Source organism: Pavona decussata, unplaced genomic scaffold (assembly GCF_977016875.1).
Source record: "Pavona decussata unplaced genomic scaffold, jaPavDecu1.1 SCAFFOLD_48, whole genome shotgun sequence".
Taxonomy (NCBI): Eukaryota; Metazoa; Cnidaria; class Anthozoa; order Scleractinia; family Agariciidae; genus Pavona; species Pavona decussata.
In genome coordinates this window covers 2,497,501-2,522,795 of record NW_028145470.1, presented here as the reverse complement: position 1 = coordinate 2,522,795, position 25,295 = coordinate 2,497,501, and the positions used below count along the sequence as shown (strand labels likewise).

Sequence of the window (25,295 nt, the reverse complement as noted above, 5' to 3'; positions counted from 1 at the left end):
GAAACAACAGGAACACCAGGTTTTTATTTTAGTTCCCTATGGCTCCAAACAACAAAGATTGAAGCATTTTTTCTAATTATTCGTCATACATTGTTGTCGTTTTGTCATGGGTGGAGGGGTGTAGATTTACGGTTGCTCGCAGATATGTGCGATGGCCCATGAGATATTTTGTGAGAATGATGAAATATTCAGCGAGTGACACAGGCATACTCTGAAAAAGGAAATCAGGTCCCAGTTGTTCTAAGGGTGGATAATTTTATCCACTGGCTAGTTCACTATCCCGCAGATAAATTGTGTGCAAGATTTTCACGATAGTCCTATAATTTGTGGATAGAGTAGAAGCATATGTCAAATTTAAGAATGGGATTGTGTCCAAAACTTGCCAAAACCATTGGTTGGAGTACATTTGCTCCGCTGGATAGTGACTTATCCAGTTGATAAAGTTATTCGCTCTTTGAACAACTGGGGCCAGGAGTCCAACCTAAGTCTGTTCTAAGATGAGGGTTTCATGCTCCTCTCTGGATACACTCGCCGAAACTTCAGCGAGGAGAGGAATAAGTCTCATCGTTACTCATTGTTGTTTTGCGGACGCAGAAGTTTCCGATCACCGACTGACGATATTTCGTAACTACGAGGAAACACTGTGCGAATTTCTCCTAATTTCCAACGATATCCGAACATTTTCGACAACTCACGAAGATGTTACGATCATATCCGAAAGGCTCTGCTCTTTTTGTTGAACCACTGGAGAGAAAGTATAAACCCAGATGTACAAAAAACAAAACCAACACGTTTCTTCAAGCATTTACAATTCAAAATAGTTTTATCTTCTACACTTTAAAACCGAATACAGACTATAATACCAAATCAATCATATACAATTTTACAACAATTGTTTTGGTCAAGTTTCAAGTCTAATCTTGAAACAGTTGACGGACATTATAATCTTCCTAGGGGGAGTCCCACCAATGTGGGTTGAGTTGTTGTTGGTTCTCGTTCTTGCTCCGAGAGATTTTTCTCCGGGTACTCCGGTTTTCCCCTCTCCTCAAAAACCAGCATTTCCAAATTCCAATTCAATCTGGATATTGTCAAGCACTTTATCATGAGCCTCTGGCTTGGAAGATTGCGCAAGCACTCCCGTGTTATTGACATTAAATAAATTACTTTACTTCACTATGCCTTTGGTATAAAAATATCATTAAATAGATACAACGAATACCACAAATTAAACTTTACAAACAGCCCCGACCCCCTAAACTTCATTTTTTACAAAGCCTCCCGTCCACCTTCAGGTTGTCACACACAATGATAAGATGGGAGCTCAAGCGAGAATTTCACAACAAAAAATGAGTAACTGGAGCCAAATTTTATAAGCGTATAAATTTTCGTTGAGAATGATGTATTATTCAGTGAGTGACAATGACATACTCGGAAAAGGGAAATCCGAGTGCTCCTATCAGGAGTCGAACCCAAGACCTTCCGATTACTAGTTCGGATGCTCTACCACTGAGCTACAGGAGACCTGTTGAAGTAAAGGCCATAAAATTTTCGAAGCAAGTTCCGTACTTCATTCACTCAAGTATCGGCTCCCATAACACTTATTATTAAGAGTTATCTTTTAGTATTCTTTTACTATACTTTTTTTCGTTCTGCTAAGGAAACACCCAGTATATTTTAACAAGTTCTTAACAAAATTTTCACCAGTTCTAAATATCCCCGAATAATAGTGTGGGTGAGTAAAACTGGGAACATAATATGAGATTTCTTTCGATCGGAGATATTTTTAATAAGGGAAAGCATTTCGGAAGAGGATTTTTTCTTCGCGAACACCTCTCTTTCAACGCATACAGGTACTATTGAAAATATATCGTTTAAATAGCTAAGAGATCTTGCGCTACAACACTTCACTATTAAGCAGTGTGAACACAACACAGTTCCAATATATCAAAAACGTCCAGATTTTTGAAGCAGAACCATTTAAATTATCGAATCATTCAGTTCTCAGTTGATTTCCAACTATAATGAACGAAAGTGTAAATTATCTCAACTCTGGTCCTGAAATAAGAACCCATTTTTACGCATAAAAATTGCGCTTATTTTAGCCGAGTCGATTACCCTGTCTAATACAAATATACAAAAATTGCAAGACAACATAAACGTCGCCTATTGCATAGAAACGTTGTCGCCCACTTCGAAAGGATGCAGTAATCTGATTGATGCTTTGAGCAAGCCCACATTTTTTTTTTGGAGGGGGGGGGGGGGGAGTGGTTAGAGGAGGGGTGGGGGAGATAAAGTGGGCAAAGGACACCTTTCCTTAACTTTCCATGGTCTGGCGACTATATATAAACTGCAAGAGACCCTGTTTAAACAGCGCTTCCACCGACTCTGCCGTTTAGACTAGTCTATGGGCCTGTTTCTTCTTCATATTCTTGTAAAAGGAATATTCCCCAAGAAGGAACTGAAGAAAAATTTTTAGCCTTTGTGACCAAGGCACTGCTTGAAACTGCCAAAGCTCTTTCCAGGTTCTGTGTAAAGGAAAAAACAAAGTTTCATAACTGAGTCCTTCCGCTTGGCCCAGCCACTTAGCTCGATTAGCTTGCTATTTCTAAGTGGCTGCGCCCTCTTCCTTAGTAATTTTTCTTTCTTGAATTTATGTAACACTGTATGATTTCTGGGCACGAATAATAATAAAGATTGTTGTTGTTGTTGAAGTAGAATAACAACGAACAAACAAAGAGGGGGAAGGATTCTTTCAAGTCCTGCTGTATCAAATGTTGTACACGGTGGTTCTAACTCCTGAGTGTAAGGTAGAAATCCCCTTCAGTTTTCAAATTAAGCTATAAGCAGCACTTTCCTAAGGTGTTGTTTACATTGCTGCACGAGTTAGGTTTAACTTTTGAGTCTGAGGATGAAATCCTAAGGTGTGACTATTCAAATGAAAGCTACTGAGCAGTACTTTCCTGTGGTGCTGTTTATTATGCCGTAAAAGGTAGCTCTAACTTTTGAGTCTGTGGATGAAATCCTAAGGTGTGACCTTTCAAATGAAGGCTGTTGCACAGCAACTTTGACTAATAACTACAGGGAAACGGAATTACTCTGCAGCTGACCTGTGAAGTACATGACCATCTGAAGAATAATACGTTGTTCCACCGTCAGTTATAACCTTGAACTGAAAAAAGGTCAACTGAAAAGATAAAAACCAAACAAATCCTCAAGTTAGTGATGTATTTTCAGCGATTTACGCTTCATGCACAAAGGAAAACAGCAGAAAAAGAATTCATGGCTGTCATAAGTCTGAACCGATCGTCGCGATCGGCTCTTCTAACGCACGCTCCTCCCTTGTCAGGTCCCAATCCTCCTCGTTTTATATTTCTCGCCCGTTATTTTTTCAAGCCAGAACAGAACAGAAATTCGAGAGAGAAACAGACTGCAAGCAGAAATCGTGACCAATTTTTGGCGTCATGAAAAACGTCCATTTTAAAACCCTCTGCTTTGAAAGCCTTTTTTAAGGGGGCACTTAACCTAAATTTGAATGAATTTTGAAGAGGTTTTAAGAAGGGATAGAAGAAAGAAAATGATTTTTGGAACACCAACAGACAGTTGATACTCACGCAAGAGCACCCCAGGTTGCTAGTGGACTAACTTGGTGTCCGTTTATTAATTTTTAACCACAAATTCTAATTTTAAAACTTCACTAAATCTTCAATATTTCTTATTTCTCTTAATTTTACCAATCCTTCTAGAAAAACTATTCCTCCTAAATATACCCAAAAAATCACCCAAAAATTCACAAAACACCCCACGACATAGGTTCACGGGATGAGCATATAGAGTTTTTGGATTGCTTGAAACGTGAACAGAAAGCCATGTCAAGTGGCGAAAAAATGGCTTTTAGGTTAAGTCCCCCTTAATAGCAGTAGTGATACGTTTGTTCATTCCGGGTGACCTAGGGGGGCTTTCCATTTGTCAGAACTGGCCGGCCAGACCGGCCGAGTCCAGTGTACCGTATACTGTTCACAGTCCCCTATTTTTCCGTGGGATTTTCGAGACTCGTACGCTTCGATCGAACCCCCGCCATCTTGGTTTGTAACGACGAGCGCAACCTGGGGAGAGTGTCTAAACTACCGAGGGGAGCGTTCTGACTAGGGCCCCCTCGGTAGTTTAGGCATTCTCCCCAGGTTGCGTTCGCCTTTACAAACCAAGATGGCCGCAGCGCTAACGAAGCGTACAAGTCTCGAAAATCCCACGGAAAAACAGGGGACTGTGAACAGTCTACGTGCACCGAGTAAATCGAGTGCGTCATTTTGAAGGGATGGTGCTACAAAGTCTTCACAGATAATCACTTCGAGAATGATACGCGCTATTCTGAAGAAATTTGAAGGACGAAAATAGAGCTTATCCTTCAAATTTGTACATCCCGTTTACGAATGTATTTTTTGTTCGTTTTTGATAGCTTAGGTGTGGCAAGCAGGCATTTGGGTACAAAAATCATTCAACTAAGAAGCGACCGGAAACAAGTAAACGTGGACAGGGTCTGGGGCTACTGGGAAACGTGATAGAGAAACCTTGAACGAAGAAGCAAATATGTAAATGAAAGAAGTATGTAAAGTAGGTAAATAAAAGAAAACTTAGTCATCTTACGAAGAATACGTAGAGAATTCCAAAACAGTTGAGGATAAAAAGCACTGAAACATAGACATCCTTGCCCATAGCTTCCTAAAGGAAAGAAAATTAACAATATTAGTGGGCTCACGCAAAAGGACGGCTGAGGGGAGAGGACGGTAAAAGTCTACGCGTATAAAGCGTGGAAAGGGCCCCTAGTTATGGCGGAGGATTGAGCTTTTTGTCATAAAGCGACTTTAAACGTTCAACTGTGATAAATGTCCAGCCCGGATCCGCCTGGAGTAACTCTTCTTCCCATAAAACACTTTAACACTTCTATTTGACACTTTAAGAACAGTGCCTTCTAACTCAAAAGTTTTTTACGAAGTTTTTAGCTATGCGGGAAAAGAAGATCTTAGCAAGGACTATTGAAATCCGAAAACAAAATTGGGGGAAACCACGCATTTTTCAGAGATAATTGTTGTAAACGGTTTTTGGACTACCGAGTTTGTCAAACGTGTTGTCGCGCGTGTGCGATCACGTGCTCCTTGCATTTTCTAAATAATACGTTTTCTTCGTGATAAAAAGGTTATCATTTGTTTGTTCATAAAAATAATTAAGCAACACTAGGTCTAAAAGCGCTAAAATATATAACAATGTATGGCATTTTTCTCCAAATTGAAGCTTTATTATCTCTGAAAAATGCACGGTTACCCCCAATTTTCCTTTTGGATTTCAATAGCCCTTGCTAAGATCTTCTCTTTTCCCATAGTCAATAACCGCGCAAAAATACCTTTGGATTAGAAGAAATCCTTAAGAAATCAGAGTTTCTTAGGTCATCTTGAGATGCGGATAACATATGCGCAGGTGCAAAAGGAGGCACTCTCCTTTACATACAATTACCAGTAGTTACATTTGATTTTAATAGTAATGCAAGTGACACAAATTAATCGTTGAAGGACTAAACTTTTCAACTTTCTTCAAGATTAAGGTTTAGCGGATTTGTTGTCATCCTGCGTTGGGATTTGGAGCGCAAATAAATCGGCAGTCAACCTTTGGAAATTAGAAAGTAAAAAGTGGTAGGTTTTTTAAACACTTTGCAAAGAGTCTCCGTTGTGAATGCTCAAACCCTGTATGTGCAGGCAAAACAGTATGTTTTACTTACGGTAAACGACGATGACTCTCCTAAAACCACTTGCAAGTTAAAATCTGTTGAAAAACACACAAAAATTAAGCTTTCGAGGCCGGCTTACAACCTACGATTTGCAAGCCCAATGGGGCGGCCCGACAGGGTCAGAGCGCGAATCTTACGTGTATTTTGACACCCGATTTTGATTTTAAATTTTACTGATTGGCGTATAAAAGTTTCACTCGCGAGAGTGGTGCACAATTTCCACCAAGAATGCTGTCTTCCTATCTCAAAGAGATTTAGCATTTGAATAACATTTGAGGTCATATTTGAAATCGTTCTGCAAAACACGTGAAAACGATAAGCTACAAATTATTTCAATCTGCTATGATGTATCAAATCAAAGCGACTTACAAAAAGTTCCATATATCAAAATATTAACTTTACAACATTATTTATCGTTAATTTCTATGTTATGTACGAGAAGTTGAAATTTCTTGGGGCTCCTTTCGTGAGTAAAGGTCCTCTAACCCCCGAAGGAGACCTATTGGGCTCTCAGACAGTCCTTTTCTACTTCATGTACAAACCCTGAAATAACCTCATATACAACAAGTAGGACACTTGGGGAACAAACAACACCAGACAGAAAAGTAACCTCTGAGCCATTATACTTACAAGATATTGCTGTTCTAACAAATAACGCATTCGCAAGCATCGTCTCAATCATGAAAAACACAAATGATCTGTGATTGTTAACCGCCACGCAGCGTGTTAGAAACAGACAGTGGTGATCCAAGCTCAGCATACATGTTTCACAGAGACGACAATGTTTGGTAAACTCGGGCATCACAATCTGTGAAAGCAACAGCGAACGGTATAGACAGCTTGAGAAAGGCACGAGAATGGGCAGCTGTTGCGGTAGACTACTAGCATGCGCCTTATTTTTCTTGGGGATAGTAAGGCCAGCGAGCCAAGCGCGCGCGCGCGAAAATTGCCTCGCGCGATTAAAAACGCGCGGGACGTGCGACGTACCATCATCCCATGCTGGGGGGAGAAGAGTAGTAATGCTCCCAGTAGCTCCAAATGGAAACCAGACGTAAGTTGTATGGAAGGTCTTGCGTTTGATCCCATTAATTGGAGACTCGGGCTCTTTTTTGGTACGTCTTTCTCATTTCATTACCGAACTTAAAAGTTACCTTTATTTTTCACAAAACACAGGACGCCGATTGCGGGACACACCTTGTTATAGACCCTTCTCCAAAATGGCGCCGAAAATTCAAATAAGTTAAAATTAAAAATGTATACCAGTACTAGGAAGAGCACTTTTACTTTAGTTACCCTGCAAAGTTTCAGCATATCAGGTGTAATATCAGCTGAGAAAATGTAAGTTGAAAAATGAAAAATTTACAGACGTTTGTATGACTGAGGGTATGACGTATACCCCCAGTCATACAAACGTCTGTAAATTTGTCAAATTTCATCTTGCATTTCCCAAGCTGATATAACATCTAATATGCTGAAACTTTGCAAGGTTACTAAAGTAAAGGTGCTCTTTCTGTGAGCTGGTATCAGTTTTTCATTCAGTTCAATTTTAACTCACTCAAATCTGATGCCGCCATTTTGGAGAAGGGTCTATTGACCTAGCTCGCCACCAGTCTCCCAATACAGCGGTTATAGCATCCGACCGATGTACGGAGGTTATGGGTTCGATTCCTTCAGAGACTTAGACTCTTGTTCGTCCCTTGTTTCTCTGTTAACGACACACTGAGTATTACGTTTTATCAGTGTTTGTCAAATTTACATGCTTTTCTCAGTGCAAGTTTATGAAAAATACGGGGGCAGGGGGTGGACAGTACGGATAATTTGCTGGGGAACAGTAAAAGATAACCGACTATCCCGCACAGACAAAATACATAGCGGATCCAGACTTGTACGATACCGTATAAACAAAAAGAACGTTTTACTGTCCGTGGAACATGAACACCCCCCCCCCCTTCCTTCCTCCTCCCCACCACCATACACACACACACCCTCACCGTTTCCATCTCTTTCACCGCCTCTGACAATTTAGCTGTAGAATGACCTACCTCACAAACTGTACAGAAGTTATTCTCCGGTAAAACACCTTTGGCTACATCAAGAATTGTCTGTATAAAAAATAAGTTTAATAACATTCATTATTAAAAACTGGATCATTGTATAATGCAATTCCAGGGATTTGATTGGCTAAGCGGCCATGGTATATGACCCATTATACCATGCCAGAGAAATAGCGACCATTAAAATGGTCTTCTGGTTGTTCTTGCTAAGCGAAACCAGCAAGTTCTAACAATATTTCTTGATTGTTTTTAATAAAACAATTATTCCACTCGCGCTTGTTGGATATAAGATGATTATAGCCAACTCGGCACTTTGCGCCTCGTTGGCTATCTATCATCTCATATCAGAAGCACTGTCTCATATCCAACGCGCGGCCGCGGAATAATTGTTAAGTATAACTGAACTTTGATAACTCAAACCGTCGCAGAACACACAATCTGACCTATCCATCACAGTCCGATTCTCAGAGGATCTGAGGTCACTTTGTCTTGTCTGAGGTCAGCTTTGATCACATGGTTTGCATGAAAATCTTTGGCTGCATACATTTAACAAAAATAAATTTTCCTAGATTCTATAATTTTGTTGCGGCTTTAATAAAAGAATGCTCGTTTGATGTACAGCTCTTACCAGTGTTTCCCCACTTTCCGAGATTCTGTTGTACTTTACTACACCAGGGTCAGAGAAAAGTTTTCTGAAAGAGTCAAGAAAGTGGTTATTCACCAAGTGGTTCATGTGCAGGAATAGATAAGGGGGCTTGGTTTCTAAAGAAACTGTGGTGCTGCGTCGGTGGGGAGTAGAAATGAATATTTGGTTTATCAACAGAGTTGATAACTAAAGGTAAATTGGCCACTGTAAAGAGATTTGAGTGATTCGCTCTAACGAAGAATTAACGCCCCAAACGTCAGCACTCGAATCTCTTTACGGTGGCCAATTTTATAAAACCAAACAACCTTGTACAGAATCTCTGGCGAAGTGGGTAAAACAAAACCTGGAAAAGGTTCTGTTCTTGCAAGCTATGTCTGCTTGTGAAGAAACTGTAAAAATGCCATTATGACTTTCCAGGTTTTCCATGACCCGTACGAGCCATGTTTTCTGGGGAATATACACAAAAGTCTTGCATGAAGCAATGAGGAGGACAAACCTGCTCAGATGACCTCTATATTAGTCATCGTATTTTATTCTCAAAGAGAACGAAAAGTTCAAATAAGCGGAGGGCATGTTTCATTCATTACATTCATTGAAAATTGTGATTGCTTGAGAGCACCCCAAGGAAATAATCTTGGAAAGATGATCTGTTAGTCCAAAAAATTCAAATTGTGTAAACGTTGCAATTTGTAACATGACCAACTAAGCTTTGTAGTCAAAGCTTGCATACACTCATTCTTTAGTTTTTAGCAATGGTTCGACTGTATTATTTTATCCTTTCTTGTATATGGCTTGTACAGGTGAAGGGCATTTTCCATTTGTCACAACTGACTGGCCAGACTGGTTGGTCTGTAAATGGAGTGAACCAATTTGAAGGACTGATTCTTTGAATTCTTCAAAATGGCACATTCTGAGAATAGTGTGCGCTATTTTGAAGGTATTCCAAAAAGTGGCATACAAACTGTTGTTCAAACTGGTGCATTGCGAAATGATCAATCTAGCTGGGCAGTTCTGAGAAAACTAATGGAAAGCAGCCCACATGTTAATAATGAATTCAGTGACACCCAATCTTAGGCCCCGTTTATATGGAAGAAAGTTGTCCCGGGAAAGAGGGTCACCCTTCCAGCCTAGTCAACTTCAGCGAGCGTTTATATGAGAAAAAAGTTGACCCCTTTGCCCGAGCCAACAGCGCTCGTGCATGCTCAGATCCTCTCGCCTTGATGAAGTTGTCCCGGCTAGGCGAGCCAAAGTGTTTATATGGAGAAAAGTTGGCCCGGCTAGGAGGGTGACCCTACCATCGAAAAAGGGTGACCCAACTAGGCGGGTCACCCTTCCAGCCGAGCCAACTTTTTGTTTCTCATGTAAACGGTTCGCCAAGTTTTGTAAGGAAATGTAGGAAAAGTTGGCTCTCCCAGGGTAGTTTGGGTAGTCGAGTGACCCTTCTACCGGGGACAACTTTTCTCCATATAAACGGAACCTTACATGTACAGTATACTGTAAGTATGAATAATTATACTTACTTTAATGATATGCATGTAAGTATCAAAAGGAGAACTGCCATAGAAGTCCAAAAAAGTTCAGGCCAAAGCTGTGAGAAATGTCAAGGATATCATCTAGATGAACAGAAAGTCATTTACAATGTAAAGCTACAGAACCGGTGTCCTAACCAGACGGTAAGGGCACTGGACTTCCAATGCAGAGGTCCAGGGTTATATAAAGTCCCACTCTGACTGCTACCTGAAGTTGTTTTGCGGTAGCCCTGAGTTTCACTCCTCGGCTGCACTTGTAAATAGTCAGCTGGTCTGCCTCCTACCAGTTGGGATGTTTAAAGATGTTATGTTCAATTTTAACTATTATTTTCTTTGTAAAGTTTAATGCTCGGCCCCACTAGCACTTGGGCTATAGACACTGCCGAGGACATACGGTAAGGACATATGGGGGAAGACCTTCAGCAGAAGGGGTAAAAAGTACATGTATGGTTATTTGCAGGAAGAACACATTCTTAACCCAGATAAAAATTGTGGTCGCAGTAAATATCCATGGAAGGTTATTGGACATTCCAAAGAGGGGGGGGGGGGGGGGGACGGGGGACTCTAAAGCTTAACTTTTTAAGGGAACATATGCTCTATGAAGCTAAAGATGAATTAAATTTCCAGAGGGGTGGGGGGGGGGGGTTCAAACTAAAAAAAAGATTCATGGGGAATAGGGATGTTTCCTGGAACCACACATTTATAATTAATTTTTGAAATTTATATTAACAGTGCTTATCTCAAATTAATTTACATATCTTTACTCTGTTTTAAATAGTTATTTCAAAGGATATTAGGTATCAAATATACAAAAAAACACAGCAAGCTTTGTATTATTAACCCAAAGAAAAATCCAGCTAACGCAGGACTCGGAAGCTCAGAAATATGCTGCATTCGATGCCGTGAAAATGAGCATACATTGAAGAACACTATGATAGATATGGTTGCCAATACTGCAAAGAGAGTTGAAAGGTAATTGAAAGCTTGGACAATGAGGAGAATTCCAAATGAAGGCGACAACAGTAGCAGAAGCCATGGCATCCATGGGTGAGGGGGGAGGGTAGGGGGACAGCGACTGGCTTGCCAGTACTTGAGATGTCTCTTCAGCCACAAATGTCTGTTGTGTAAAGAAAGTCAAAATGTCAGTGATCAGCACCAAATTTCTCCTTGTAATATCAATGCTTATTCAACCACTGATGTCATGAGAATTAAGGATATGATCTCCCAAGGTGAATTTTCTTAGTATTTTAATAACTTCTCCCCAGTACTTTTATAACAAAAGTATGGGGACACGATACTAGGAGAATTTGTTCTTTGATATTAGGGGTTAAAGTACAAACAAATACAGTACAACAAAACTGAACAAGCCGCTCACAAGCTAAAGTCAATTATATGTGCTTCAAGGGTTTAGGAGGCAAGGAAAACAAAAATATAATAATTTAAATTACATGTACAGCTGTTTCGACAAAGGTTGGTAAAAAAAAGTGTAAAAGCGCACGCGACAATGCCAAAAGTAGTCTGGGAAATACCCAATAAAATAATTTCAATAAAAGCTCAGAATCCATAATGCCTTGACCGTACAGCAGACTTGAGATGGCGGTCAATATGACCTTGTGTTTTTTGGACAACAACAACAACAAAAATAAACAAACAAATGAAGGGATGTACAGAATAAGGCCCTCAGTGACTTTTGATGTAAGGTCAAATTCTCCTTTTGTTTCACAAGGGAATACAAGGCAATTTGGTAGGAGAATCTAGCAACTTATCAGAAGTCATTCAGGGCTTTCTTCCAGACACCCCTTCAAATATTTATAAAATAATAATAATGCTTTGCCCCACACCCTCAAACAGTCCACTTTTCAAAAAATCCAGCTTACAGTGTACATGTACAGTGTACATGTAGGTAAAAATAATAATGATTTCAACTACGGGATGATAAATTTTATTATACCTGTACCGCAGTTGAAATCATTATTATTTCACCTCTCAGGGCTGTATATCCAACACACACTTGTGGAATGATAATTATGTTGTTAATATAACATTACTATTAGCTGATTTCAATTGAGTATACATGTACATGTACAGTAGTACCTGGGAGTTTGTCCTTCACCAGCATGGTCTACAGGTGTTTTTCTCATAATATCCTTCTCATTGATCATCGATAATCTGCTGTTACTCTCTAGAGCCCACGCCACTTCACTGCGGCACAAAGCAAATTGTAAGTTTAGTTACGGTTACCTGTAGGTTCATCCAAGCACATGCCTACAGTTTAGACCCATTATTGAAATTCTTCAATTAAAATTGATCAGTGAAATGAAAGCTACTGAGCAGTACTTTCCTGTGGTGCTGTTTATTATGCTGTACAAGGTGGTTCTAACTTTTGAGTCTGTGGATGAAATCCTGATGTGTGACCATTCTAATGAAAGATACTGAGCAGTACTTTTCTCTGGTGCTGTTTATTATCGCTTTCCAACATGGTTCTAACTTTAGAGTCTGTGGATGAAATCCTTAAGTGTGACGTCACCATTCAAATGAAAGCTACTGTGCAGTACTTTCCTGCGGTGCTGTTTATTTTGCTGTACAGTCAAGGTGATTGTACCTTTTGAGTCTGTGGATGAAATCCTAAAGTGTGACCATTCAAATGAAAGCTACTGAGCAGTACTCTCCTGTGGCGCTGTTTATTATGCTGTACAAGGCGATTGTAACTTTTGAGTCTGTGGATGAAATCCTAAAATGTGACCATTCAAATGAAAGCTACTGAGCAGTACTTTCCTGTGGTACTGTTTATTATGCTGTACAAGGTGATTCTAACTTTCGAGTCTGTGGATGAATCCTTAAATGTGACCATTCAAATGAAAGCTATTGAGCAGTACTTTCCTGTGGTGCTGTTTATTATGCCGTACAAGGTGATTCTAACTTTTGAGTCTGTGGATGAAAACCTAAAATGTGACCATTTAAATGGTAGTCATACAATCAATGGCACTGATACAAAACTAAACCTACACTGTAAGTTGGAAATAATGTTAACTCACCAGTGACCATACTTGGCTGCTAAGTGTAGTGGTGTTGTGTTTGCACTGTCTCTTATGTCAGGAGGAAACCGCTATGGAGAAGAAAATCAAAACGCTTAAAAAAAAAAGACATGAACTCCAAGTAACTGGAACATTTGCTAACTTTGAGGCCTTACATGTGAGCAACAAGGCACAAGAATAAGCCGGAAATGAGAGTGGAGAGGAGCGGATTAAAAGTGCTTCCACCCTAGCATACATTTGTACTTGTAAGGGTGACAATTGAGTCAGGAATTTCACACTTTGTGAGAAGACAAATCTAGCATTTTTCTCTGTGAAACTGACAACAGTTTATTTGTTTATTTCATTTCCAATACAACATCAGCCCCTCATACTTGACGATTATTGGAGGACTGTCAACGGAAGTTGGTACAAGTATTAAATTTTATTTTAAAGTTTCAGGTTTATGGTATGTACATGTACACTGAGGGTATTGAAGACCATCAGTGAGGTCATCAATGTACCACCAGTGCTTACTCACCCATAACGTACATGTATGTTATGGGTTTAATAATGGCCCATTTAATAGAGACCCTAAGCAGCAACTTTGATGATGATGCCACCAAAAATGTAGATGTAATCTAAAAATAAATTTGTGTTATATGAATAAATTATATATGAATGAAATTCTTATATACTGCACATATCACCAAGTCTCATGGCGGTTTACAATTCTATGGGATGAGATCAGACGTCAGCATGTGAAGGTGCCTCTAGCAGCTGCTATCGGTCTATATTAGATCTCACCCACCCACCCACCCACTTAACCCAATGTATCTACATCTAAAGTACCCAGCAATAATTCCAACTCATATAATTTGAGTAATGCAGCCAAACTACATGTATCAAGTGGGTGCATTTGTAGTCAAAGTTTTCAAGTTCAGAAATAGAAAGGAAAATCCACACCTGTGCGAGCATAGTCATGTTCTTCATAAAACCTTGAATAATTGGTCATTGAATTTTTTATTTTCATGTTGTCATTTTGCAGAGAGCAGCAAAGAAATGTACCAGAATGAATAATGCATGTAAAATGCCAGTGTTTTGCAAATTATAAAAACTACAAACTAAAAACTACCGGTACTGTAATGCCCTTGTCATCATTATTGCTGCTTAAGGTGCCTAGTAAGAACTCTGTGACAGCCCTCTTTGCTCCATATTTAGAAGTTTACATGTACAGTGTATCTGTCCCACATGCATCATCCTGTAACCTTAAGGCCTCTGTCCTGTACATGTATTTCCTGACAGTTCCTTTTAATTATCACAATACAACTTACCATTAACATATACATGCATGCATACACTGTATGATATCTCTGTAAAATTACCTTGTGACGTAATAAATATTCACAGACCTCAAGTTGGTCATGTTCTGCTGCTATGTGAAGTGCTGTAATACCTCTGAAGAATGAAAAAAATAAGCTTGTAGCTGTAGAAAATTATCATAACAGGGATAACAGTTGCATTGAACAGATTTAATGAGAATGCAACAGAAGGGGTTCAATTTTTAAAGTAACATGAGTTTGCATTGTGTTACACTGTATGTTCAAGCTGATTTCAAATCAAGTTTCTGTAGGTGTTACACTCCAATAGTGAGTGTTGTGATTACTTTTTTAATCATTTGTTCTATTCTTAGCAAATTATTTGCAAGTGAAGAACAGTGCTTAGGTTTCCATATAATCCTTGCAAAGGATCTTTAACTACAAGTACATGATTGTAGAAAAAGCTAGTAAAAAAATTGCGACTTCCAGAAATTTACCTTGGAAGAATTGAAGGGCTAGCTGGAAAAACAGCACAAATCTGTATAATTTTCTCCAAAATTAATATGATCTGTCGTTTGCCTACAGACTGGTTATCATGTTAGAAAATAATGTACGTAGTTCTTTAGTTTATTCTGTGACCTAAAGGTTTGAATTTGAGATGTTACATGTACATTATACATGCAGCTTATATGTACATGTACTGTATAACGTTTGCTGAAAAACCAAGAAACAAAAACAAAAGAAGACCTGTAGCATGGTTGTTAAGCAGAGAAGAAAAGAAATCACTCATGAATGCACTGTTTATGTTGGTTCAGTTTTTAGGCTAATTAAAGTCATAAGCATGGATGTCGCCATTATCAAATGAATGTTACTGCTGTCAGTCAAGACTGATTCTGTAAAAGCTGCATACAGTGTATCTTGAGCATACAGTACAGTGTACCTACTACTACTTTAAACTCTATGCTGTGATTCAGTTTCCTGGATCTCAAAGATAAAGAATTTGGAAATCATTTAAGTTTACCAATCAGTTTATGGATTATTTTCACCCTGCATCTACTATTTTTTGCATAAATCCGATACATGGCTGCATTCTTATGAGGCCTACAATGTACCTGTCATCTCTTTTCTTCAAATTCAGACCACAAGCTGTCAAGTAATGCAGTTTCAATCTACAAAATATTAATAAATAAAGCAAAAATTAATAAAAATCTTCTTCTGAACCATTCATATTTGTTACTGCAGCTTTCATTGACATGTGAACTACAGTCGACTCCCGATAACTTGAACCTTCAAGGGAAATTGAACAAGGTTCGAGTTATCGAGGTTAAAATTATATAGAAAATGACCTGAAAGGAAAGGAAAATTGGTTTGAGTTAGCGCGAGATTCGAGTTAGCGAGGGTTCGAGTTTTCAGGAGTCGACTGTACACGTAACTCAAAACTCAGGCAATAATAACCAGCAATTGAGTTATTTCTGTCATCAACAGCAAACAACAAACAACAAAGTCAACATCAAACAGAAACCACCAGATGGAATTGAATTATAATTATAATTATGTCTGAACTGCAAATAAAAGAATTAAGAATTGAGACTGATCATTGCAGTTGCATGTACAAATAATTATGTTAAGGCAACTGAAGCACCTGCAGAAAGAAAGCCTGAAAAAAATACATACATATGTGCACATGTACATGTACTGTAAGGGGGTTAGTTTCTGAAGAAACTGTGGTACTATATCGTTGTTCAGGTCTGGACTTCCAGAAGGGAAATATAGCTTTGCAAATCGAGCCCAAACTGATCGGATTTCTTATGGCAGAAATAAAAAAGCTGAAGCAAAATTAATAATTTGTTTAGAGTATCACAACCCAGAAGTATCACAAATTGAAGGTCTGAGAGCATAACTGACTTATGTCGAATTTTAACGCGGCTTTCGGTTTCGCACGGATTTGTCCGAATTTTGGCTCTCCCTGGTTTGGAAAACCTTTCGCGGTTTTACAATCGTGGACAAAACTCCTTGAGAAAACCAAACACGAACAGAACAAAAACCCACTTCCTTACCTCTCCCTCCCACCCCCTCCCCCTATGCATTGACAACCGAACACAGACAGCTAAAAAACCACTCACTTACTGTTTCTCCCTTCATAATTCTACCACAGTTACTTCTCCCTCCCCCCCCCCTCCCCCTTATGCAATGTTGATGTGGGAAGCGCTGCTTGCCAGGAAACTGTTCGTGACCCAAAAGACAACATTGAGTCAGGGGGGGGGGGGGGGGGAGGGGGATTTGGTAGTTTGCTTGTCTACAAGTGAACGCGCTTGGAAGGCAAATTTTTTTATAGGTTTTGTCCACGTCAGACTCGTTTTCCAAATTATCGGTAGGCTAAAAGTTTCCACTGTCCACGAGCCGTGTTTAGTCGCACCAGTTGTTGTTGCTATAAGTAACGTTTGAGATGATATCATGGTTTGCTTTTGCGGGTTGTAACAAGCCCAAAATAGATCAAGGCAGTCGGGATAAACAACTTGCGTATTGTACTGGCTAGTTGCTTTCGCTTTTGTTTGGTGAAGTTTGTAAACGCACGACATCTATGGATCTTTTGAAAAGTTACAAAATTGACGAATGCAGTTGACAGGAACTGGTGGAAATGTTGCCCAAAGAATCCCTCCTTGGTAGTGATGACTGTGCCGTGGCGAATTTTTCAATTCGATTATCAAATCCCGCGGGAGCATCAGAGACAAATCCCGCCATATACAAGGTGTTTTGCAAGCCTTAGTTGTGGTTTGCCAGGCTTGAAATTCGGTATGTAACGATTAACTTGACAATTTCAAGGCAATGATTCAATAAAAGTATGATTAACATAGATTTTCAACGGTTAACACCGACTGGTGGTAAAAAGAATAGATAGTCTTTACCTTTTTAATAGAACTGCCGTTAATCGTTGTTAATCGTTGTTAATGGTTGAAATGGCTACATGTCTTCCTGTTAATCGTGTAGAATGCTAGTATTTTGCGTTATCAAGAGTGATATGTCGACAAACGGGACAAAGCTGGATTTTACGCCAGGAAATGGACACATTTTCTCTTGGAGAATGCAACTGTTTACATTTGGGACATTCCTGTCACGTATGTAGTAGTTTGTAACAATCAAATAAAAGCGTGACAGCATTCTTTTCGTTGCTCCCGCGAAAAACACCGCTTTCGTGTGCCGTGTTTCAAAGACAACGAGTGTATATTGAATACAAGTATTTAATCCTCAGTGCATTGTCCTTTTGGTCATCCAGTGTCTATAATGTCACCGATATATCTTTACAAGATGGTAAAATTTCTCAATGGCATTAATACGAAACACAAAGCAACGTGAAAAAATACTGGACAATGGTTTTCAATCGAATTGCAGTACACATGCAAAAGTTTGGACAAATCCGAGCTACATCGAGAAACGGGCTGAAATTCGACATAGGTCGGTTATGCTCCCAGCCCTTCAATTACTTGGCTTTATTTTATCATTAATTAAATTTATGACCTTGAGTTATAACTCTAAAAATTGGAATAGCCATGCCAACTTTTGTGTCTTTGCATGAGCTGTACCCTGAAGTCTTTTAAGTAACAGCTATAGCAGTTCTTATAATCTAGGAATGCTCGACTCTAACTGAATTGAACTTTGACCGTGCCATTCCATTAACGAGCTAAATATTTTAGGTTAACTTATAAATCACACTTACAGTAGCTTACATCATTGGAGAGAAAGAATTCTGCACAGCTCCAGACACTGTCATACTAACCCTCTTCCAAACATGGCGAGCGTGAATAGAGTATACAATGTAAGTCGCAAAAAGGAAACATAATTGGTGTGCATGTATAGGGCTGTGCGGGAAATATTTTAATTGTCCATTTACGGATGAGTGAGTACTAAAGTGAGGATCGTAAAAACCTTACAAGCTTTAACTTACACTGATCCACTCTTGGCAGCGTGGTGGATACACGTTCTCCCAGCGTTGTCTTCTGCTCTCAACTCTGCACCGATTTCCACTAACTGGTTGACACAACGTAAAGATGCTGCTTGACAAGCAAAGTGTAGCGGTGTCTCTCCAAACGAATTCGGCTGGTTCACGTTTGCAGCGTGTTGGAGCAACAAATCTATCATTTCTTGGTTGTTTCGCAACACTGCTTGATGCAAGGGAGTTAGGCCGTGCCATCCTACAGAGTTGGCGCATTTTGGATCGGAGCGTAACAAGTCCGTGAGATCGTCAATTTTGTCGTTCAAAATGACATCGAAGACCGCCATTTTCCTGTTATGTTTTTTTGTATAGGTACTTCATGTATCCCCTATTGTAGTGGAACTACTTACCTTTTTCCTTCAATCGTGTTACCGCTGACAAGCGAAGAGTTAAAGGGTCCGCATAGTGTGCTAAAAAACAAAACAACAACAAAAAAGAGAAAGAAAAATTCACTGGTTTCCAACACTCAAAATTTTGACGGAATAAAACTACTACTCTTCATCAGTTGATACAACAATAATGGATCAAAGCAATGCTAAATTATTGGTGAACAAGTTGCAATTGTTTTATTGGCTTTAGAGGTTACCATAGCAACGGTTCAACCTGTTAAAAACAGCCCTAAATTTAGGTTTAAGTGATTATAGCTAAAAAGTAAGATCGGTGACCGCCATTTTACTACTTGATCGAATTGTAATCAGCATGAACGTATACGCAGTAGCAAAAGGAGAAACAGTTCTTAAGGGGGTTACCTCCCGGAGAAATCTAACAGCTATTCTGCTTATTCTTATTACGCGGGATGACGTAGTCAGCCAGCGTCTTAAATTCGGGACGGCATTCCTTTCGTCGTCTTGGGAGTCAAAAATTGCCTTGTTTTTTTAACTTTCCCGTATCCCGTGCCCGTCCCGAAAGAATTGTGTGATTTTTATTGGCTGCAACTTCGAATCACGTGCAAGTCAGGTTGGATTGCACCATAAATGTTCACTTCACCAGAAATTTGCATAATGTTGTTTACGACGTCACTGATGCGTGACATGGCACTTTCCGCGGTAAAAGCGATAAATCGAAAGAATAACTTCAAGGAAGCACTGGACATTTAACACGGTAGAATTTGGAGAGTTTCTGGCGAAGGAATCATGCTTTGCTTGACATTTGTACAACCACGATGAGACTGAGAAGAGGTCATTTATAAGCTTACGTTATCGTAAATTGTAATCACTAATGGATTTCCAGTACAAATACAAGGGAAACAACATAACGCGATCATCGTGACTCAAGCTATTCCATTAGCAAGGACAGTTTTATCAATCTGCGAAGCATACAGTTAGAATAAATGAATCAGCATCACGCGTAAATGCCAGTATAGGCATCTTGTTTGGAATAAGAATAAGCAAAATAGCCGTTAGATTTCTCTTTTTAGGTAAATTTGGGAAGACAGTAACAAACAACAACAACAACAACAACAACAATTTATTATAAGAGAAGACTTATTACAATATTAGATACCCACAATTAGCAAGGGCTATTCGAGGTGGGTAGAATTGATAGTTGTTTACACGCTCAAAAGGAACAGAAAATTAACAGCACAAAATAGAAATGATTCATTAAACAAAGAGAAAAAGGATTAAATAGGAAAATAAATGAATAAATAAAACACCTAAATGACTGATTATTATTTAGAAAGTTAAATGCAAGCTAACTAAGTAGTGACATAAGATTGATCCGAGTAACAGCGTTTATACCAACATACACCTCCTCAGTCTCCAGAACCTTTAGGAGCAATTCATGCAGTTTACGCTTGAAAAGTGTTTTACGTAACTCTCTTAGTTGAGGAGGAATTTTATTCCAAATTCTTGTTCCAATTCTAGAAAAGGACAGCAGTTGTTGGTTGAGTCTTGAAAGTTGGACATGAAAATTATCCGACGCTGAAAATCTAGTGTAGTGAGAATGGATCTAGTCAGAACGAATGAACAGTTCAGAAACTTTTGGAGGAGCACAATGGCTAAAAATTCTGGAAACGCTCGCTGATACACGCTAATTTAAAGGAACAACGCAATATGACCAAATTGCAAGGTTTGTGGAGAACGTGCGCACATTAAGGCGATTTTTTAGTGCCTACTAATAAAGAAGTATTTTTGTGTGGTTTACGACTATACTGGAAAAGCAGATCTTAGCAAGGGCTATTAAAATCCAAAAAGAAAATTGGGGGTAACCACGAATTTTTTAGAGATAATTAAGCAACAATTATTCTAAAAACAGTAAAATACAAAGCAATGTATGGCGGTTTTTTTTCCCAAATTGAAGCTTTATTATCTCTGAAAAATGCATGGTTACCCCAAATTTTCATTTGGTTACCAAGAGCACTTGTTAAGTTCAGCTTCCACTGCATAGTTTTAAAACTGTGCAAAAATATCCCTGTATTAGCTAGTAGGCATCACCCATAGGAAACCCGAGTAACGGAGATGCGCAGAACGTATGTGCAGTAACAAAAGAAGGTACTGTCCTTAACCTGATCGCCGTTACTACCAGTTCTGTTCCTGTACAAGTTGACCGAATAGGAATAATCGCGAAGTGGTTCAAGAAACGTGATATTATATTTTTCAAGTAACGCTTTCGTTGCCTTTGCCGTCGTAGTGGCCGTTAAAGCCCCTATAGCTTCAGAAAGCTACTGACACTTTTAAACAAAACTGTTAAACTATCATTTTGGGGTTTCCAATACTTAAACTATACGATAATGTTACGACTTATAATTTTCGGACAAAAATCATTCGGACGACTTTTTGGAACATTTTAAATGTTTTTTCTTGAAATTTCGGACGCAAGACTCTAAGAGGATACAACATGTAAATAATGTATTTCACTGGACGCAGTTCCGTTTGCACAATTCAGCTCAGTTCAAACACAACCATCTACAGAATAAATCTTGAGAAAAAAATGATAGGTTTCTTTCATATGAGGATTTTGAATCTCTAGGAACAAAAGTCAAATCACAACTGACATAGTTGTATATTACCGTTTTGTCATTCCTTTCCTTCCTACCCTATTTCATGTTTTCCTTGTCTTTTCTCCTGTGTTGCCTTTAAAGAAGCTCAAAATAGTTCTTCATTATTTCCACGGTCCTCCCAGAACCTTTCTTTATTCTCAGATATTATAGCTCAGTCTGCCCTCTTACTTAGCGGTTTAAGTCATTCTTTCTTTTTGTCATCTTGGCCCGCCTAGATAAGCTTTGCTACCTGCGGTGCTAAGACATGGTACATGTAAATTGGTACAAACACCTAACAAAGTTCAGAAGGCAAGGTTGTTGGAGTCGGTTTAAACAATTTCAGAATTTACCAAAGTTGATTGACGTTCTGTCAGTTAATGTAAATCTTGGTGCGCACTCAGCAAACACTCCAAAGTAAACACAGCGTTATGTACCCCCATTTTTTCTTTTTGGGTTTTTCTAAATTTGTTTAATCAAAGTTAGAGTTGAACGGTGGATCCCGAAATCGAGGCCAGGTGACTAAATAAATGCTATTCATACCAGTTCACGAAAACAACAGATTTCTCGAACTATAAGACTATCAATAGAACAAAAGTTCAAAGAGCCTAGAAATAAATAATGTAGAATGTTTCTCTCAATAGACTATGTCAAGGAAGCTATCGGCGGATAGCAAAAATGATCACGCGACTTGCATTTCACATATGGGCAATGACTTGATCAGTTCGATATTGGTTTTAGTAAATCGGTATAGTAAAGTAGGCTTTTATGAAAGGAAAAAAAACAATGCGCTTCATTATATTCTCAACCGAATAACCGGGAGAGAAAAACGAATATATCAGATTGCCATTTGAGTCACTGAAGGGGATAAAGTGGACGCTGTTCGGATGGAGAACATTCTTTTTTTTTTAATAATTTTAATTTTTTTTTTAAATGATTTTATTGCCTTTTATTGCTTTATGGCGAACATTCTCACCAGCGACAGTGTGTTGCCTAGTTTTAGGCCATTACCAATATCCGATCAATTAATGTTTGGATCGTCCTTAGCAACCTGTGGACTAAAAGAAATTAGTTTCCTTTAGGTCTCCTCGCCATTGCTACATCTATTTTTTTCTATTTTGTTTTTTGTTTACATTGTATTTGTGGTGTGGCAAAATAAATAAACTGAACCTCACGTTTTCGAATGACTGTTTAATTTTTTTGTGGATTTAAAGCTAACACCGTCTCACCTTAGAAACCTATAGCCAAGTTTATGTTACAGTGTACTGAACTTTTTAGTAGCAAATAAAGGCTATAGAAAATGGTTAAAATTATTCTGACGGCCCTATCATTCATTTGCCTCGATTTTCCCCCTCATTGTATAAGCGAGGCTAAGTGCAAAGTTTTTGTTATGAAAATAAGTTTTCGTTCATATGCAAACAAAACTAATTTTCACATGAAAAGTATGGCTATATCAGTTTCATTTTCCTTTTGTCCTTTTGAGAGATGTCCAGGACTACAGAAACGTAGATAAAAGCCCAGAAACCTAAACATGACAACTATCAAAAGAAAAGTACTTCTCATCTTCTTTTTTATGTTACTAGCTTTTACGATACAAGTATTGATGAAACGATTCTTTTGGAAAGAATTGAATTGCGCTTTCTGGCCGAACTTCAGCGAAACCGAACCACAATCCGCCAAATGCTTTATCAACTCAACCGTAAGCAGATCTACTATTCCAAATGCCAGCACTGACTCTATAGCTCTGTTTGTCAGAATGGGTGGCAAGGTGGCTGAACTAAAGAGACGATTCTATTGCATCTTCTTGCGGACCTCTGTCCTGTTTTGGCCTGCGTCGCTAGGGAAGATCGTCATAGTACTTGACAAGGAATCGCATCAGGACCATCAATTTGCAGAAACTCTGACGAGACAGACCAAAGAACATTTTCCCCATCGCACTCTTGAGGTGCTTTATGAGCCGCTTCCAAAAGACCCAAGAGTTTTGGATTTTCCTGGGTCTCCACTACCTCCAGGCTACAACCGTCAGCTTTGGAGCAGTTTCTTTATCGATTTGTACACAAACGATTCAGTCATAGCATGGATGGATGCCGACGCGGGATTCGGTTCACCAGTGACAAAGTCATCAATATTTAACGGCACAAAATTAAGGGTTCAGGGGTACGACTGTACGCTACATTATGGATGGGTAAAAACATGGGCAAGAACTACAGAGCTGGCATTGGGGCTTCCATTTGTTGCAGACTTCATGACCTACTTTCCTGTTTACATATATCGGGACACTTTTACTCGTTGCCGAGAACATATACTCAGAAGATTCAAAACACGTAGTTTTGAAAAAGCTTTCAGGAAGTTTTATAATGGCTTTATTTCCCCAGTTAGCGTCATACTTAGTTATGCTTGGTACTTTGAAAGAGATCGCTATGATTGGAATCTAAAAATTTGCAATGACCTAACGCAATACAATAAAAGGTTTCCGGCTGGCCACACTATTGGACAAGAAGATATAGAAGACACTTTGTCCGTACCGCAAACGGCTTTCCATTGTGGTTATCCTCCTCGCCGTTTAGAGAGGATTGGCTCATACATCCGAAACAGCTATTGTCTGTCCCATGAGGCAGCAGGAAATGTTTTGGTGAAATGCTCAAATCATTCAGCGTCGTTGAGTGACAACTTGGTTCTTTTTAATCACGATATTCAAAGATTTAACTTTCCAGCTCCGCCGTGTCCTGGTGAAAGAAGAAACACTTGTCTGGAAATACTTCAACGGCACTACAACGAAGTTGGCCTTGAAATAAAACAAAAGGCGCGTAAACTGGACTGGAACAACGTCAAGACAGTTGAAAAGCTTGCAGAAGAGTCTAATCTAAAATGTAGCTCTATCGAGTAACGGAACTTACGTACCTTGCTTAAAAATTAAGGCACGGAACATTAAAAATCATCGGAGGGAAAAGGGTTTAAAAATGTTTAGGTCCAGTGGACTTTCCTGTTTTAACCTACGTTGTTTACGGGATGTTTTGTTATAGGCGTGTAAACTCTCCACTCGTTTTGTTCCATACAGGTCTTTTTTAACGAACGCAAGTTCTGTATAAGGTCATTTATTCTAGCTGTTTTATTCGTTACCGAATCCATTTTTCTGATATTACCGCTATTCAGTTAACGAGTTGGCTGGGATATCGCACTGAACACGTTCCCGCACAGTTCGTAACGCCTGGCACATAAGGTGGATTAGGGAAGTGATCAAAACTACTATACTCGAACAGGACCCACCAAACCCCAAAATAAATGGTGGCTTCTGCCTGCATCCCCCTTCCTCAACCTCAAAAGATGGTGTCTTTACTGCATAGCCACCCCTCTATCCAGCAGTAAAAAATGACAGTGAGATTCAAACCTCATTTTTCTTGTTTATCTAGAAATGCTGACTCTTGCTAGCTGAATATTTCTGTGTCAACTCAAATTTTAAAGCCAAATTTTGTCGGTAATGTTCACGAGATAGGCGGTGTCGTTGATAACCCCCTACCCCAGACAAGGTGGGTCCTCTTCGAACAAACTTGTTATGACCAGTTCCCTAACTTTACACGTTCAAGTCTCTACTCGCACGCTATATCTGGGAGAATAATGGACAGAGCTCTCTTTTGTATACTTTCAATTTGGTAAGAGAAGTCGGGTATAATGGAAACAGGCGCGCCACATTCGAGGACAGGACTAAGGGTAAACAGTGTCCTCTGATGAGACACCAGCCCGTTTTAGTAACACTAGACTCTACAGCCGATTGTTAGCACTCTTGATTGATTCGGTGATGTGATCGTCCCAATGTAAATTACCGGAAATAGTTAGCCCTAGGAATTTGGCGCTGTTTACCACGCCCAGATATTTCTACTGACATTTAAAGGATAGAAAAGTAACGTGTTTGTTCCTCTTGAAATCAATGATAAAATTCTTTACATTTGTCCGCGTTGAGCTGCATAAGGTTTAGCTGAGACCACCCTTCAACA

The 25,295-nt window shown here is 39.1% G+C and overlaps 2 protein-coding genes across 2 annotated transcripts; one reads left to right on the top strand and one right to left on the bottom strand.

Annotated features, from left to right (window-relative positions):
- Positions 1-792: 792 nt before the first annotated feature.
- Positions 793-18,688, bottom strand: LOC146481756 (uncharacterized). Its single transcript, XM_085107774.1, has 14 exons — positions 18,279-18,688; positions 15,448-15,504; positions 14,402-14,474; positions 13,041-13,111; positions 12,100-12,207; positions 10,800-11,122; positions 9,997-10,066; positions 8,459-8,522; positions 7,819-7,878; positions 6,407-6,584; positions 5,768-5,811; positions 4,642-4,716; positions 3,108-3,184; positions 793-2,525 (listed from the first exon to the last, which is right to left on the bottom strand). Exons 1-14 carry the CDS (start codon positions 18,611-18,613, stop codon positions 2,393-2,395), a joined length of 1,668 nt encoding a protein of 555 aa, XP_084963900.1. The 5' UTR covers positions 18,614-18,688; the 3' UTR covers positions 793-2,392.
- A 3,888-nt stretch (positions 18,689-22,576) lies between these two features.
- On the top strand, positions 22,577-25,293 carry LOC146481755 (uncharacterized). Its single transcript, XM_085107906.1, has one exon. The coding sequence runs from the start codon at positions 22,835-22,837 to the stop codon at positions 24,188-24,190; it is 1,356 nt and encodes a 451-aa protein (XP_084964032.1). The 5' UTR covers positions 22,577-22,834; the 3' UTR covers positions 24,191-25,293.
- The last annotated feature ends 2 nt before the right edge of the window (positions 25,294-25,295 follow it).

Coding starts and splice junctions, on each gene's coding strand:
- LOC146481756 (XM_085107774.1), bottom strand. CDS start 18,613: ATGGCGGTCTTCGATGTCATTTTGAACGACAAAATTGACGATCTCACG. Junction 15,505..18,278: donor GCTGCCAAGAGTGGATCAGT/GTAAGTTAAAGC, acceptor AATATTTTGTAG/ATTGAAACTGCATTACTTGA. Junction 4,717..5,767: donor GAGAGTCATCGTCGTTTACC/GTAAGTAAAACA, acceptor TCTTTCCTTTAG/GAAGCTATGGGCAAGGATGT.
- LOC146481755 (XM_085107906.1), top strand. CDS start 22,835: ATGACAACTATCAAAAGAAAAGTACTTCTCATCTTCTTTTTTATGTTA.